The 13670-nt window shown below is 37.1% G+C and overlaps 3 protein-coding genes across 3 annotated transcripts; 2 read left to right on the top strand and 1 right to left on the bottom strand.

Moving 5' to 3' along the window:
* Positions 1-93: 93 nt before the first annotated feature.
* Positions 94-3266, top strand: LOC112800427 (MND1-interacting protein 1-like). The gene is made up of 2 exons (XM_025842694.3): positions 94-1824; positions 2585-3266. Exons 1-2 carry the CDS (start codon positions 328-330, stop codon positions 3098-3100), a joined length of 2013 nt encoding a protein of 670 aa, XP_025698479.1. The 5' UTR covers positions 94-327; the 3' UTR covers positions 3101-3266.
* Positions 3267-4322: 1056 nt separating this feature from the next.
* On the top strand, positions 4323-7729 carry LOC112800426 (aluminum-activated malate transporter 12-like). Its single transcript, XM_025842693.2, has 6 exons — positions 4323-5712; positions 5802-5942; positions 6035-6307; positions 6392-6513; positions 6612-6749; positions 6841-7729. Exons 1-6 carry the CDS (start codon positions 5379-5381, stop codon positions 7471-7473), a joined length of 1641 nt encoding a protein of 546 aa, XP_025698478.1. The 5' UTR covers positions 4323-5378; the 3' UTR covers positions 7474-7729.
* Positions 7730-9481: 1752 nt separating this feature from the next.
* On the bottom strand, positions 9482-11924 carry LOC112800424 (NAC domain-containing protein 71-like). The gene is made up of 4 exons (XM_025842692.3): positions 11114-11924; positions 10563-10861; positions 10154-10480; positions 9482-10064 (listed from the first exon to the last, which is right to left on the bottom strand). Exons 1-4 carry the CDS (start codon positions 11268-11270, stop codon positions 9777-9779), a joined length of 1071 nt encoding a protein of 356 aa, XP_025698477.1. The 5' UTR covers positions 11271-11924; the 3' UTR covers positions 9482-9776.
* Positions 11925-13670: the final 1746 nt, after the last annotated feature.

Below are 13670 nucleotides of genomic sequence, written 5' to 3'. Positions count from 1 at the left end.
GACAAAGAGTATAGATGGGGGCCCATGTAATTCAAAACCCCAGGTCCAAACTCCCTATAAAAAAAAATAAAACCCAAACCCTAAAACCTCACCATTACAATTTGGATTGGTCTACTTTTTATTCTTGAGGAGGGAAAAGCGAAGCGAAGCACGAACACAACGCACAAAAATCCCCCTTCATTTCTCTCACTCACTCACTCACCGACTGATCACTGCAACTTCTTCTACTGCTCCTCTTCTTCTTCTTGATCATCATCTTCTTCTTCTCCTTGCTATCTTCAAGAGTCTCCTCTTCCAAAAATTGCACGAATAATCGGATATAAAGGGATGAGGGCCAAAGACAAGCACACCCGAACCAATCGCAAACCTCGATCCTCGCCCAATCCTAATTCCAATTCGGATTCCTGCCATAATAAAACGGTGGCCACGCCCAATTCCAACCGAAACCCTAACATTCCTCCCTACAGCTGGGGTTTCTGCACCGAAGACGAGCTCCAAGAGCTTCTCTTGAGGAACATGGAGATCGTCTACGCTGACGTAGTTTCCAAGATCGTGTCCATGGGCTACAGCGAGGACCAAGCTCTCAAGGCGGTCCTCAACAATGGCCATTGTTTCGGCGGCGTCGATGCGCTGGAGAACATACTCAACAATTCCTTGGCTTATCTCAAAAGCAACGGCAATTTGGAGGGTAGCGATGACACTATGCCTGTTTTCACCGATTTGATGCAATTGGAGGCGTATTCTCTTGCTGCTATGGTGTGTCTCTTGCAGCAGTTGAGGCCCAATTTGACTAAGGGTGATGCATTGTGGTGTTTGCTAGTCACTGATTTTCATGTCGGAAAGGCTAGCACAATTCAGGTTCCGGTTGCAAACAATGAATGTACTTGTTGTTCTTCGCGTACTGCTACTACTACTGCTACTACTACTACCACCAACACTGGTGACAATGCAGTTGGTGTTGTGTCTCCATCTCCACATTTTTGTGAGTCTCGAGGGGGACCTCCGGATTTTAATTTGGTCTTCGCTTGCGGCCATGAGATGAGTTTGCGGTTGCAGAGAGATATTGAATTCCCAAAAAGGTTTAATCTTTCTCCTTCGATGAAGTCCTTGTTGAAAAGAAATGTTGCACTGTGCGCTGCTGGTTTTAAGGCTCACTCAAAACAGTTGCCGCAGCCACAAGCCGTAGCCATTCCCGCTGGTAGCACTGGGCCGGCAGAGGATGCTGTTACCTCCATGATGAATAAATTTCGCGAGCTAAATCTCGATGATTGTATGAAGCTTCTTGCAGAGGATCAGAAGGATGAGGTGTTACTTGCTCTGTTTAATCAGGTTAAGGATCTCGAGAAAGAGCTCAAGGTCCGAAAGGATTGGGCTCATGAGAGGGCAGTGCAAGCAGCTACAAAGCTGAGCAATGATATGGCTGAGTTGAAAATGTTGAGGATGGAAAGCCAAAGAGAGGAGGCTCAGAAGTTAAAGAAAGGCAAGCAAGCGCTCGACGACGCGACAATGAAGAAACTATTAGAGATGGAGGAGGCATTGAGGAAGACTAGTGGTGAAGTTGATCAGGCGAATTCAACTGTCAAAAAGTTAGAGACGGAGAATGCAGAAATTAGAGCAGAGTTGGAGGCTTCTAAATTGAGTGCATCAGAGTCTGTCAAAAACTGTACACAGGTTGAGAAAAGGGAGAAAAAGTGTTTAAAGAGGCTTCTTGCTTGGGAAAAACAGATAGCAAAGCTACAACAGGAGATTTCAGATGAAAAACAGAAGATAGTGGAGATTGAAAAAGAATTGGCTCGGATTAGACAGTGTCAGAAAGAAGCTGAGGTTGCTCTTTTCCCACCTCTAATCTATTTATTTATAGACAATGCTCACACTCAGGCCCCATTAAAAGGAATTTTGTTTACCTGTGGTGTGGTGTTTGTTTTTTGCTATTGTGATACTGAAATCTATATTTTCTGCATGAAGGACTTTGGACTTTAACCTGAACAAATGAATGTGGATCTAACTTGAATTTGTTGTCTACAACTACATTGTGATTTTGAAACCTTATTGTTTATGATGTCTTTCATTTGTAGGATCGTATTTGTATATTACAGGTTTATGCAGTAGAATCCATTTGAATTCACTAATTGTACTAGTGTTCTTGAATTGATCACTTTTGTGGAGAATTGCTCCTACAAGGTATAGCATCTTACGTATTTGTACAGATATTGTTGGAGGGTACATGATTTTATATCGGTTCTTAGCTTTCTTAATTATATTTATTTGCAACACAGGTATTCTCTGATTCGTAATTCTGGAAGTAGATTATTTGGTTATTCCTCATTGCTATTTGCTAATTAGCTATACCTGAGTTTTCTGTCTGTTGATTATATTCAAGTCCTTTCTATGACTAAGCTATGAATTTGCAGCGTTCTGCTAAGTCTGATGCTGATGCTATGAATTGAGAACTTCATTTTTTGGGCTGAACTTTTTGAAATTTTCTGTTTATGCATGCTTTTTACTGAAATTATTTAATACAAATGTTCATTGCCAAGCACATGCTTCTTCTGAATAGTTGAATCTGAATAATAACTTATGACAGGTCAAGGTCAGGGAAGAGTTGAAGGCTAAAGAGGAAGCCCTGGTACTAATTGAGGAGGAACGCCATAGCAAGGAAGCAGCTGAGGTTGACAGTAAGAGAAATCTTAAGGCTTTACGCCTGAAGATAGAGATAGATTTCCAACGTCGCAAGGATGATCTCCTGAGGCTTGAGCAGGAGCTTTCATGCCTTAAAGTATCTTCTCGATCTGCTGATAAGCATCGGAAATCAAAAGCTTCACGGACAGGTAATTCTGATGTTGCAAAGCCCCAAAGGGAGACAATCACAAAGCTTCTTAAAGAATTAGACAATCTTGAGGATTTTGAAGAAGAAGTCAACGGTGCTAGAGAATGTATCATATGCAAGGGAGACGAAGTTTCAATTGTTTTCTTGCCGTGTGCACACCAAATTATGTGTGGTAGCTGCAGCCAGGAGTATGGGAGGAAGGGCAAAGCTACCTGTCCCTGCTGCCGGGTTCCAATTGAACAGAGAATCCGTGTGTTCGGTGCAGGTTCTTAAGCTTGCATTGGTTTATGCAGTGAACTTCTCATTTCTTTGCAGTCATTTCTTGCCCTTTTATCTCTCCCGCCCCCCCCCCCCCCCCCAAATACTGTTTACTGTATGCTGTGAGGCGAGAGCTTAATCAGCAATTTGCATATAAATAAAATCTTTATTTCTGGCGTCAGCTTCTCTTTTGAATAGCTGCAGTTTTGGTGGTTGCTGCCATTTGCTTGTAAATAACAAACATGCAAATGGCAGTTCAATGGCAGTTATGTTATGTTGGGATATGTTACTTGTGTTATAATTGAAAATATTAAGTATCAATGGCAGTTCATGCTGATACTGAAATCCATTTCTTATCCTACTTAAATAGGGAATCGAATAGTGAAATATATAAATCTTTTATTTTAGTAGGTGATATTAGTTAATATTTAAGGTATAATCCAATAATATGTTCTATTTTAGTCAGATGTCATAGACAGAGAGACCTTGAGGGGTACCAACATCCCTTTGCATATTCATGTAGACATGTAGTCACCCTTGCCCTAACGTTAGTTCCACGAATTCCTGATTAACCAATATAATTACCACTTACCAGTGTGTCATTACCGTAATTTGTGATTAATGTTAGCATAGCTAGATACATTGATTAGACTTATGTGTGTGAGTTGAACATTTTCGGTTAAAAATGATTTGAATTATATGACGAATCAAATTGAGAAAAATAAGAGGTAGTTGAAAACAATGGTCAACTTGAGACATAAAGGAATGAAAAAGGTAAATTAAAAAATCAAGAAGTGAGAGGCCAAAAATGCATGTATACCTGTTTTCAGTCTAGAATGGTGCAGCATCTATTTATATAGATTGTAGTATCTAAGAAAGATACGAATAGAAGAGAACAACACAAATGGCAAGTTGTGTGTGGAACCAGATGGTGAAATACGAGCTTCAAATGGTTTGAAGTCATGGAGGGACAAGTTAGAAGTGCACGAGAGAACCGCTCACAAAACATCAACACCAGCTGGTTGTTGAGGACAGTTACGTTTTTGATTTAGAAATAGAGTTACGTTCACATCAAACAAAACAGTTCACACGCACGGCTCGCCTCTTTCCTTTTTATATATTCATTCGCATTATTATGTTATGTTATGGCTATTATCATATCAAACATTTTTCCCGTGAAATGTTCGTGGCTGGCAGCTGGACCCTTTAATAATCCCAACTAGCTAGACTCTCACTCAGTCACACCAAGAATATAATAATATTTTGATTTTTTGAGTTACTGAAAACTGGAATTAATATACACAAAATAAAATAATGCACCCTTAGTTGAACGTCTGCTGCCGCATAATTGTACCTTCATGGACGGACGTACTTCGTAGCCTTAGCTTGGTCGGTGCAACTTTATTTATTTTGTGGCCCTAATTTATTTAATATTCAACATATTTAACCAACTTTTCTTTTCTGCCTAAACCCTATTTATTTAAGCATTTTTCTACCTAGGATGGATAAAATATGTTCAAATTTCAATAACTGGTGGATGTTTTTAAGTTTACACTTTACATAACACAAATCTTTTATATATTCATAGACAATAGTTTGCAACTTTGCATGTTCTCTATTATTTTGGTTTAAAGGTATCTCTCACTCCCATATACTAAGAACTAATATGTAAATCCAAACTTTATTTAAAGATTTATTATTGGTTAATAAATTACTGTATATATAAGATGTAATTCGAACTCTCGATTTATATTTAAGCTAATGAGTGAACTGATCAAATGATGAACCTAAATTGATTTCATGTTAACTGTTATTAGCAGCTGTGAAGAATAAGTTTTGATCTTTTATAAGCTTTAGCTTTTTATAAAAATAGTATAATAATATAGTGTCGTAAAAAGATTATTGTTAATATCAATAGATTAACATTTTCTTTGATTAATATATTGGTCAATTTTGAATGGTTTACATACACATGTGTCCTTCCTAACAATTGACCACAAAAATAGTTATCGTATAAATGTGGTTCCACGCTTTGCTGACTTCTAAATAACACTAGAGAGAAATTAAAGCTACTCACTTTAATGGAATGCATGTGATGAAGGGTAGAAAATGGCATCACCAGTAGCTTCTCCCTATAAATTTGAAGCTGCTCCGTGTCACAAAGTTGGGGTTCACATGTCATACATTTACAATCCCCACTTCGATTTTATTATTTTCTTGCATGCTCAAACATGCATGATCATCGAACTAATTGATAACACTAATCATATATTACAACTTAGTTAAAAAGAAAATGGTTCCTAAAGTTCATGCAGGGTTGGAAATGGCAGTTGGGGAGAATAATAACAATGAGAACAATGGAAGAAGCAGAAGCATTATTGATGGGAAGTGGATGAAGCGTGCAAATGTGTTTGGTGAGAGGATGAGAAAGTTTCCTAGTGTTGCATGGAAGACTACGTGGAGTGTGGGGCGTGAAGACCCTAGAAGGTTGATCCATGCATTCAAAGTTGGTCTCTCTCTCACTCTTGTTTCTTTGATGTATCTCTTGGAGCCCATGTACCATTGGATTGGCCAGAGTGCCATCTGGGCTGTCATGACTGTTGTCGTCGTCCTCGAGTTCACTGCAGGTACAATGACTGATTTAGTAGCTGATTTTTTATGCGCACGTAACATTTTTGTATATATTAATATCTTGGTTGTGTTGTGATGGGTGCAGGAGCAACTTTATGCAAAGGGCTGAATAGAGGATTAGGGACACTGTTAGCAGGGTCTTTGGCATTTATTGTTGGATATATTGCAAATGCATGTAGTAGGGTTGTTCAAGCTATTTTCATTGGGGCTGCAGTTTTTGTTATAGGTATATACTTTAATAATGGTTGTGACAATTGAGTAGCAACAAGGTTGTGATGACTAATAATTTTGAGGTTTATTTTGTTATTCTTGAGCCAGGAGCTGTAGCTACTTATACAAGGTTCTTTCCCTATATAAAGAAGAACTATGACTATGGCATAATCATATTCCTCTTGACCTTCAACTTGATTACTGTGTCAAGCTATAGGGTTGACAATGTGTTGAAGATTGCACATGACAGAATCTACACCATTGCTATTGGCTGTGGCATTTGCCTCCTCATGAGTTTGCTCATATTCCCAAATTGGTCAGGGGAAGATCTCCATAATTCAACAGTTTACAAGCTTGAAGGCCTAGCAAAATCAATAGAAGGTGATATAAATATATATATATATATATACAATCAATTGATAATTTGCCATAGTTAGCACTTAACCATGCTGAGATATGTTGCAGCTTGTGTGAATGAATACTTTTATGGAGAAATTGAATCCTCTGGAGAGGACAAATCATCTGAGGATCCAATATACAAAGGCTATAAAGCTGTTTTGGATTCAAAATCCTCTGATGAAATGTTGGTAAGTCCATTTAATCATTCCTTGGTTCATTATTCCAATGAAGTATTGATGATAGAAGATCTTCTAGTAAGGCAATTATTCTATTTTAATTTGGATAGGCATTACATGCAAGTTGGGAGCCAAGGCATTCATGTCACAGATTTCCATGGCAGCAGTATGTTAAAGTGGGAGCTGTTCTTCGCCAATTCGGATACACTGTGGTTGCTTTACATGGCTGTTTGAGAACAGAAATTCAGGTAATGCATCAGTAATTTCATAAGTTTGAGCTTTAAATCTCACTGATAGAGTGATATTGATAGTTTAGGTTTGATTTTTTATTTGTTTTAGACTCCAAGATCTGTTAGAGCCATGTTCAAGGACCCCTGCATAAGGCTTTCAGCAGAGGTATCAAAAGCACTGATAGAACTTGCTAACAGCATAAGGCACCGGCGCCATATCTCTCCGGAAATACTCTCTGATCATCTCCATGAAGCCCTGCAGGACCTTAACACTGCCATAAAATCCCAGCCACGCCTTTTCTTGGGCTCCAAGAACAAGCACAACCATGGTAACAGCATGTTCAAGATAGCTGCAGCACAAGTTGGCCAAGAAAGACAGGGAAAGACATCTGGATTCTCCTTATCGAGCGTTAAGACGGACTCTTCTGCATTGTTGGAATGGAAAACAAAGAGGGGTTGCAATGAACATTCAAAGGAAACAGAAGGAAAGTCCTTGAGACCACAGTTGAGTAAGATTGCTATCACTAGCCTTGAGTTCTCTGAGGCTCTCCCTTTTGCTGCTTTTGCATCTTTGCTTGTGGAAATGGTGGCCAAACTAGACCTTGTCATTGAGGAAATTGAGGAACTGGGCAGGTTAGCATGCTTCAAAGACTTCAGGCCTGATGATAACATTGTTGTGACTTGTGAGGAACCCCGAGTCGATGTGATGCAGAACCATTTGCCTTCACATGGTGATGCATGATCTTAATTCTTATATATTATGCTTGAGTATGTTTTCAATTTTTAATGTACTCTTAGTAGAAACTTATTAATATAAACATTCTCTTAATCATAATATAGTTCAGGTTATAAGATGCATGATGTCAAAAGGGTAGTAGACTAGTATTTGTGTTCTGTCTAAGCTTTTGACTTCCATTGTAACCTGGATTGCTCACCAAAATGAGAATCTTACCTGTTATTATTATAAGACATTCCCAATCTAAGGATTTAATTGCAAATAGTCACCAAATTGTGCTGCAAGCATATCAAAATCAGAGAACAAGCTAACAAGGGAATAATTTTTCTGATTTTTTATATATATCAAAGGGCCACTTTCTCTCATGGTTGAAAGTTTTGGCAGTATCTATAATCTTTTCTTCATTTTTCATTAGCAACCAATACAAATAAAGTCCCTCCCACATTCAACAAGAAATTGATCAACATATCAAATAGAAGTGTCAATAAAATAACTTCCATTGAGATTGCTTTTCACTCATTTCGTTTTCAACTCTACAAGTGGAGCATAGTGGTTAGACAAGTTTTTCTATCAAAGATGTCTGCTTAGTGAGGAACATGTCACATATATAATACACTTTTTGGTTGGGAATCACAGGGTGGTAGATGCCAAAGATTGTAACAAGAGATTTTTTTCAATTTGTTACAGTTTATAGTTTGACAGTTGTTACTGCTTTAGGAAAGCAATCCAAAAGGTCATGCATTATTAGTCCATGATTCAATCTTCTTTGTTCTTGTTTGGCCAAAACTCTTCCAACAGAATCAGAAGAATACATACCCTAAAATCTTGGTTAGTGTTTGGAAATTGCTAACCAAAAGAATGGATTAATCCATTTCGACACGAGTTAATACTCAATTTAGTCCGATATTGGTAGTGAACAGAAACCAGAATGATCATGAAAATTCAACCTGTCTTTCATCTCTTATCATGCTAGGTTTAGAATCTTGTTCTCCATGCTCTATCTGGCTTCAGATTTTAGATCTATCTGTAATGTTAAACTAGTCAAGTGTTGTAAGAAAATGTGTAGCTAAGAATGTATGATTCACATTTGACTATTTCTAATTAGCTTATTTGGTGTAGGCTTAACCTCTTTTCCTTTTTGCTTTCCATGTGACACCCAATATTTATAGATTTGCATTTTCTCTGCTTGGTGAGGATGCAGTGAATTCAATGCGGGGATTGAACAGGAAGTTCAAGAGGGTCAAAGCGTAAAAGCATAAGGTTTATATCAAATTTCAAACTAAGATAGCACCCAAAGTGAAAACAATGATAGCACCACAGGAGACTGCACTGATCTAAAGATAAAGTAATATCACAGAATTTCTCATCTTAAACTGATTTGTCAAATCTTAGTAATGATATTCAATCTTTTGTTTTTTGTTTGCTTGCACTATAGCACTGCCTTTTCTCTTCATAAATGATAAGGTGAAACTTTTTATGGATGAATTTGATTTTTAAATTTGTTGGAAAACTCATCAAGATTTTAATGATCATTTCCCACTAAGAGTTAAAAGAGTTGGCCCCTAGAAAGCTTGTTGGATGCTTCTCAAAGCAACTAAAGATTGGAATGTCTTGTCAACTCTAAAAGTAAAACTCATCCCCAAGCTTTATTTTCAAATAAAAACTATGCAGTGATAAGCATACATGACGGCTCTTGTGACATAAAGGAGAAACAGGAGTTTGATTTTGTTCATATGCTCATTCTACCTATTTTAGTTTGTCTGCATATAATTTGGAACTTTTCAAAGCCAAACATTTTGATTTCTTTGCTTTTGGAGTAGGGTGGAGAATACAATTCAACTCTAACTTACCTTAATGAAGATTTAATATAAAAAGAATGATTCATGCCTCATATCCCATAGTTATTTGCTGTGTTAACAAATTAGGCAAGCATTGGAGGAAAAGCAAAAATGCATAAGCATGCATTTCAATTCATGTAAGTTACTAAGTTAGTATGTAAAGAAAGGTGAATAAATATAAGAAACATAAGAAATTCTCCTTCATTACATAAGGTGAATGAATTTAAGACCAAACACCAGGTGCAATTTAAAAAATGTGATGTCACCCGAGCATCTTACACAACTGCATGAAATGATAAACATAGCTAGGAGCATTTGTGCAGAAGAAGCAGCTTGTACTCATTATTTTTCACTCCAAGACACACATTAAAAGGCGTTGCCTCAGAGATCCCTCCATCATCAAGATCTCCCTTACTTCCATTCCCATATATGCTTAGCATTACAAGAAAAGGAGAAATTTTCCTTTTCACTTCAGAATTGTCTTGGATCTCTGATTGAATTGATCTGGTCATATCCTTCATATTCATACAGCACTTCCTCATTTCCATAGAAGTCTAACATGTCTACTTGTCCTGAGTAACGCGACATTCGGCCAATTAGGCCGAGTTCATCAGAGAATTCTATCTCCCCATTGAAATTTGAGTAGGATGAACTGGATGAAATCTCTGTATGTTCCAATGATTGCCATGGTGTCATTGTACTTGGCAATTCATGATGCGGAAAGAATCCTGAAATAACATCTTGTGTTTGAGCAAAGTCCTGCAATTTGAGCAAAAATGTCATAAACTTATCCCCTAATACATAGCTATTCAATCAAGTGTTCCTTCTTTTGCTACAAAACACACTACCTTTGAAGAATCAAGAATCATATCAGGGGAGACCAAGAAGGTTGAAGGATTAGTGTCCACAGAAGGTGGCTCAAACCCGGCCGTTGCAGCCACATTGTATGCACAAGGAGAAGCTATAGGGCTCGAATAACGACTCTCGCTGCATAGCTGACTTGCTTGAGAAGAAACATCAGCAGAGATGCTCAAGTGCTCCTTAGAGGATGACAATCTCATTGAGCTCTCATTCTCATTCTCATTCTCATTCTTGGAACTGCTGACACCTCTTTTACCCTTGTAATCACTGGCCTTGTCATTCTTCTTAATAACCCGGCACAAAGCATAAGCACCCTACAAAAGGAACTAAATCTTTAAGGCCAATCCAATCCAAAGCAAAGCATTAACATATGAAAGACTAGAACCAAATATTTACCTGAAAACTTGGTGAGTCTTGGCCAAGATCATCACAGAGGCGATACTCGTGCATAACCCAATCCGTTCGGTCGCCTAAAGGGGCTCTTCCGCGATAGAAAACAAGGGTCTTGCGATATCCGGTGGCTTTCATGATTGATGTTGATGGACTAGATTGGCACACAACCTTTTTGTCTTTTCCAGTGGCTTTCCAGTATCCTGCTTTGGTAGCTCTGTTTGTTCTTGATCCATTCGGATACTTTCGATCCCTTGGACAAAAGAAGAACCATTCCAAGTCTCTTTTTGGTAAGAATGACTTCTCTGCAATTCAAATTAGGCCTCTTAGAAACGAAATCATTGTTTTTTCTTTTGATTCCATTGATATTTAACACTAAAGTAAAGCTGAAAAGTTAGTGCTTCAGCAATAATTATTAACCACTGAAGTAAAGTAAACATACAAAACACTGCTTTCTAGTATTTTTATAGCATCCATAAAGTGTATGTTCACACTAGCATAGATGAAAATCTTTCTTGTGTTTAAGTAAATGATTAAGATGTGAAATTTAAGATTACCCGGCAACTCCCAAGGATCAAACTTGTACAAATCAATCACAGGGATAACTTCAAGTTCAATTTCAAGCTCCTCAACTTTTCTTTTCAGGTAGTATCCTATCAGTTCTTCATCAGTAGGGTGGAAACGAAAACCCGGAGGCAGTGATGCCCCTCCCATTCTCACTTACAGAATGGAAAGTGTATAATTGAGAAACAAGGAACCAAAGGTATATGCAGTTTTCTAGTCTCTTCCGGTCTCAATTTAACACAACAAAAAAGATAGTATTTTCAAGAATGTTGGTGAAGGATATAGAATTTTCCTGTTAGGTACCAAGACTATAGCTATTAAAAATCTGAAAGATCCAAAAGTAGAAACTTTTGTCTATGATATATTCTTTGTGAAGAATAAGGCGAGAATTCAACAGAAGGCACCCGTTGTGTGCCAGAATCATGGTCTTAAAAAGAAATTTGAGGTCTCTTATGAAGCTATCACACCCTTCCCCCACCAACACCCCTTTGATATTAATCCCCGTTAAGAAAAAATGAACCAAACTGAGGAGTAAGTAACCAGATGTTCAAATCAGTGTAACCCAAATACCAACTTTCACAAAAGAAAAATGGGCACTAGTCCAAAATTTGAGTAGGAAAGATTTCCAAAAAAGTTGGAAGCTTTTGAAAGCCCCAGAAGTTAAGATGAACCAAATTAAATAGTAATGTAGTTACTTTGTATGGAGAATGTGAAATTGAGTTGGAAACAGAAAAAAATTGATAGAAATAAGGAAGAGAGTGGAGAGTGGAGAGTGGAGAGTAGAGAGTAGAGTAGAGTAGAGTAAAAGAAGCCAGAGATGGTGTGCTATATATAACAGTTGGGAGAAGGAATTAACAGTTAAAGATTATTGCACACAACACACCGAAAGTTTGAGAATTGAGATTGCTTGTCTCAAGTGCACCCAAAATTCCAAAGCAAATGGCCCCACCAACCACTTCATCAGCCCCGTTCACACCTATAAAGTTTTAGTTTTCTAGTTCTGTTCATATATATATATAAGTCCATATATTCATATAGTTTCTCACATTTGATATAGACTCATAACATGTTTTCTTAGTTTATTTTTGGCGGTTCAAATTATTGGTGACTGTTGACTACATTTCAATTCCCAAATCTCAGCACAAACTTTGCAGGACAATTTTGGTTGAACACATATGACATATCATATCACTTAATTTTGCTGAGAAAGCAAAGAATTTTCAATTTTGTGTGAACATGTAAAAAAACAGGAATAGGGTACCTAAATGGATGGATGATGCGACCAAGACCCTGAACATCAAGTTAAATCCACATCATATTGTGTCGGATTGAACACTTTAATTCATGTGATTGTGTCATCAAAGAGGGTGAGGGTCCAAGTCTCCTAAAAAACTTTCAGAGAGTCTCTTTTATATTCTCACCTCAAAATTCACATGTAGATTGTTAAAAGCAATCTGGCTCCATTTTTTAAACTGCCATTGCTGGGACCAACTTGTAGGGACTATGGAGTGGATGCTGAAGCAAAATACGCGGTAATTAGTGGAATTGTCTTGCGTAGATATGAGTGTATGACCAAGAAAGCACAAAGAAAAGTTAAAAATTAAAGCTTGCTTTGACGTCAGTTTTATTATGCTTTCAACTTTGTCCTTTCTGCCATATTCTTACCACTCCACAATCAACTTTTTTTTTTAATTTAAAAAAAATACTAAAATAAAAATAAATAAATAAATAAAATCTGACCCTACTCCTTGTGAAATTTTTGTAAAAGGTATCATACTATCATGGGTATTTGCATTGGATTTTATAACATTTGAGGTTGAATGGAGGAAAAATGCAGAGTTACAAGTTTGGGATTGAGAATGAGAATATTTGTGACATTTTTCTTTCTTAACTATGCAAGACCTTTTAGTTTTCTTTTGGGCTCTTTCTATATTAATCTTGCATGAATAATGGTCCATGGTTAATATTTGTAATATCTACTTTCTTTCTAAAAACAAAGAAAAGAAGAGAAAAGAAAAGAAAAAACTAAACTATATACAATCACATTACAAAATTGTAGGTTAAGCATTTTGCTCTTTACATTTATTAGTGAAGAAATCAAAGACACATGAACAAAAGCTTTTGCTTTTTCAACATTGTGACATGGAAAAAAAAACAAAGAAAAGCAGAGCGACCCAGCCATCCAGGGGCAGAATAAAAGTTAATTTTCTCATTATTGGACCATTTAAAAACTTCTTGGTTTCATTTATATTTTATACATTGGTCTATTTTCTATGCTGATGTGGCTAACAAGTTATATTAGACAAAGCAGCAATCAAGTGGGACTATTCCTTTTTAAGATGTGAAAAAAAGGCAAAAGGAGTAAAATAATTAAGTGTGTTCCTCTTGCCAATGCTGTGAGCCTTTGTTTTTCTATTTTGAGTTTTGATGTGATTCTCATTCTCCCTTTCTTTCTTTTTACATTTTAATTAATCCAACGGAATTTTGGGTTCACATTGTGCATAGGAAACGGTATTGCTAGTTTGGTCTATTTAAATTTTAAACACAAGT

This window comes from Arachis hypogaea, chromosome 5 (assembly GCF_003086295.3).
Source record: "Arachis hypogaea cultivar Tifrunner chromosome 5, arahy.Tifrunner.gnm2.J5K5, whole genome shotgun sequence".
Taxonomy (NCBI): domain Eukaryota; kingdom Viridiplantae; phylum Streptophyta; class Magnoliopsida; order Fabales; family Fabaceae; genus Arachis; species Arachis hypogaea.
Note: the sequence above shows the minus strand (reverse complement) of the source record. Positions and strands in the feature narration are given on the sequence as shown.

Coding starts and splice junctions, on each gene's coding strand:
- LOC112800426 (XM_025842693.2), top strand. CDS start 5,379: ATGGTTCCTAAAGTTCATGCAGGGTTGGAAATGGCAGTTGGGGAGAAT. Junction 5,713..5,801: donor CGTCCTCGAGTTCACTGCAG/GTACAATGACTG, acceptor TGATGGGTGCAG/GAGCAACTTTATGCAAAGGG. Junction 6,514..6,611: donor AATCCTCTGATGAAATGTTG/GTAAGTCCATTT, acceptor TAATTTGGATAG/GCATTACATGCAAGTTGGGA.
- LOC112800427 (XM_025842694.3), top strand. CDS start 328: ATGAGGGCCAAAGACAAGCACACCCGAACCAATCGCAAACCTCGATCC. Junction 1,825..2,584: donor AGTGTCAGAAAGAAGCTGAG/GTTGCTCTTTTC, acceptor AACTTATGACAG/GTCAAGGTCAGGGAAGAGTT.
- LOC112800424 (XM_025842692.3), bottom strand. CDS start 11,270: ATGGGAGGGGCATCACTGCCTCCGGGTTTTCGTTTCCACCCTACTGAT. Junction 10,862..11,113: donor TGATCCTTGGGAGTTGCCGG/GTAATCTTAAAT, acceptor TTTGAATTGCAG/AGAAGTCATTCTTACCAAAA. Junction 10,481..10,562: donor AAGACTCACCAAGTTTTCAG/GTAAATATTTGG, acceptor TTCCTTTTGTAG/GGTGCTTATGCTTTGTGCCG.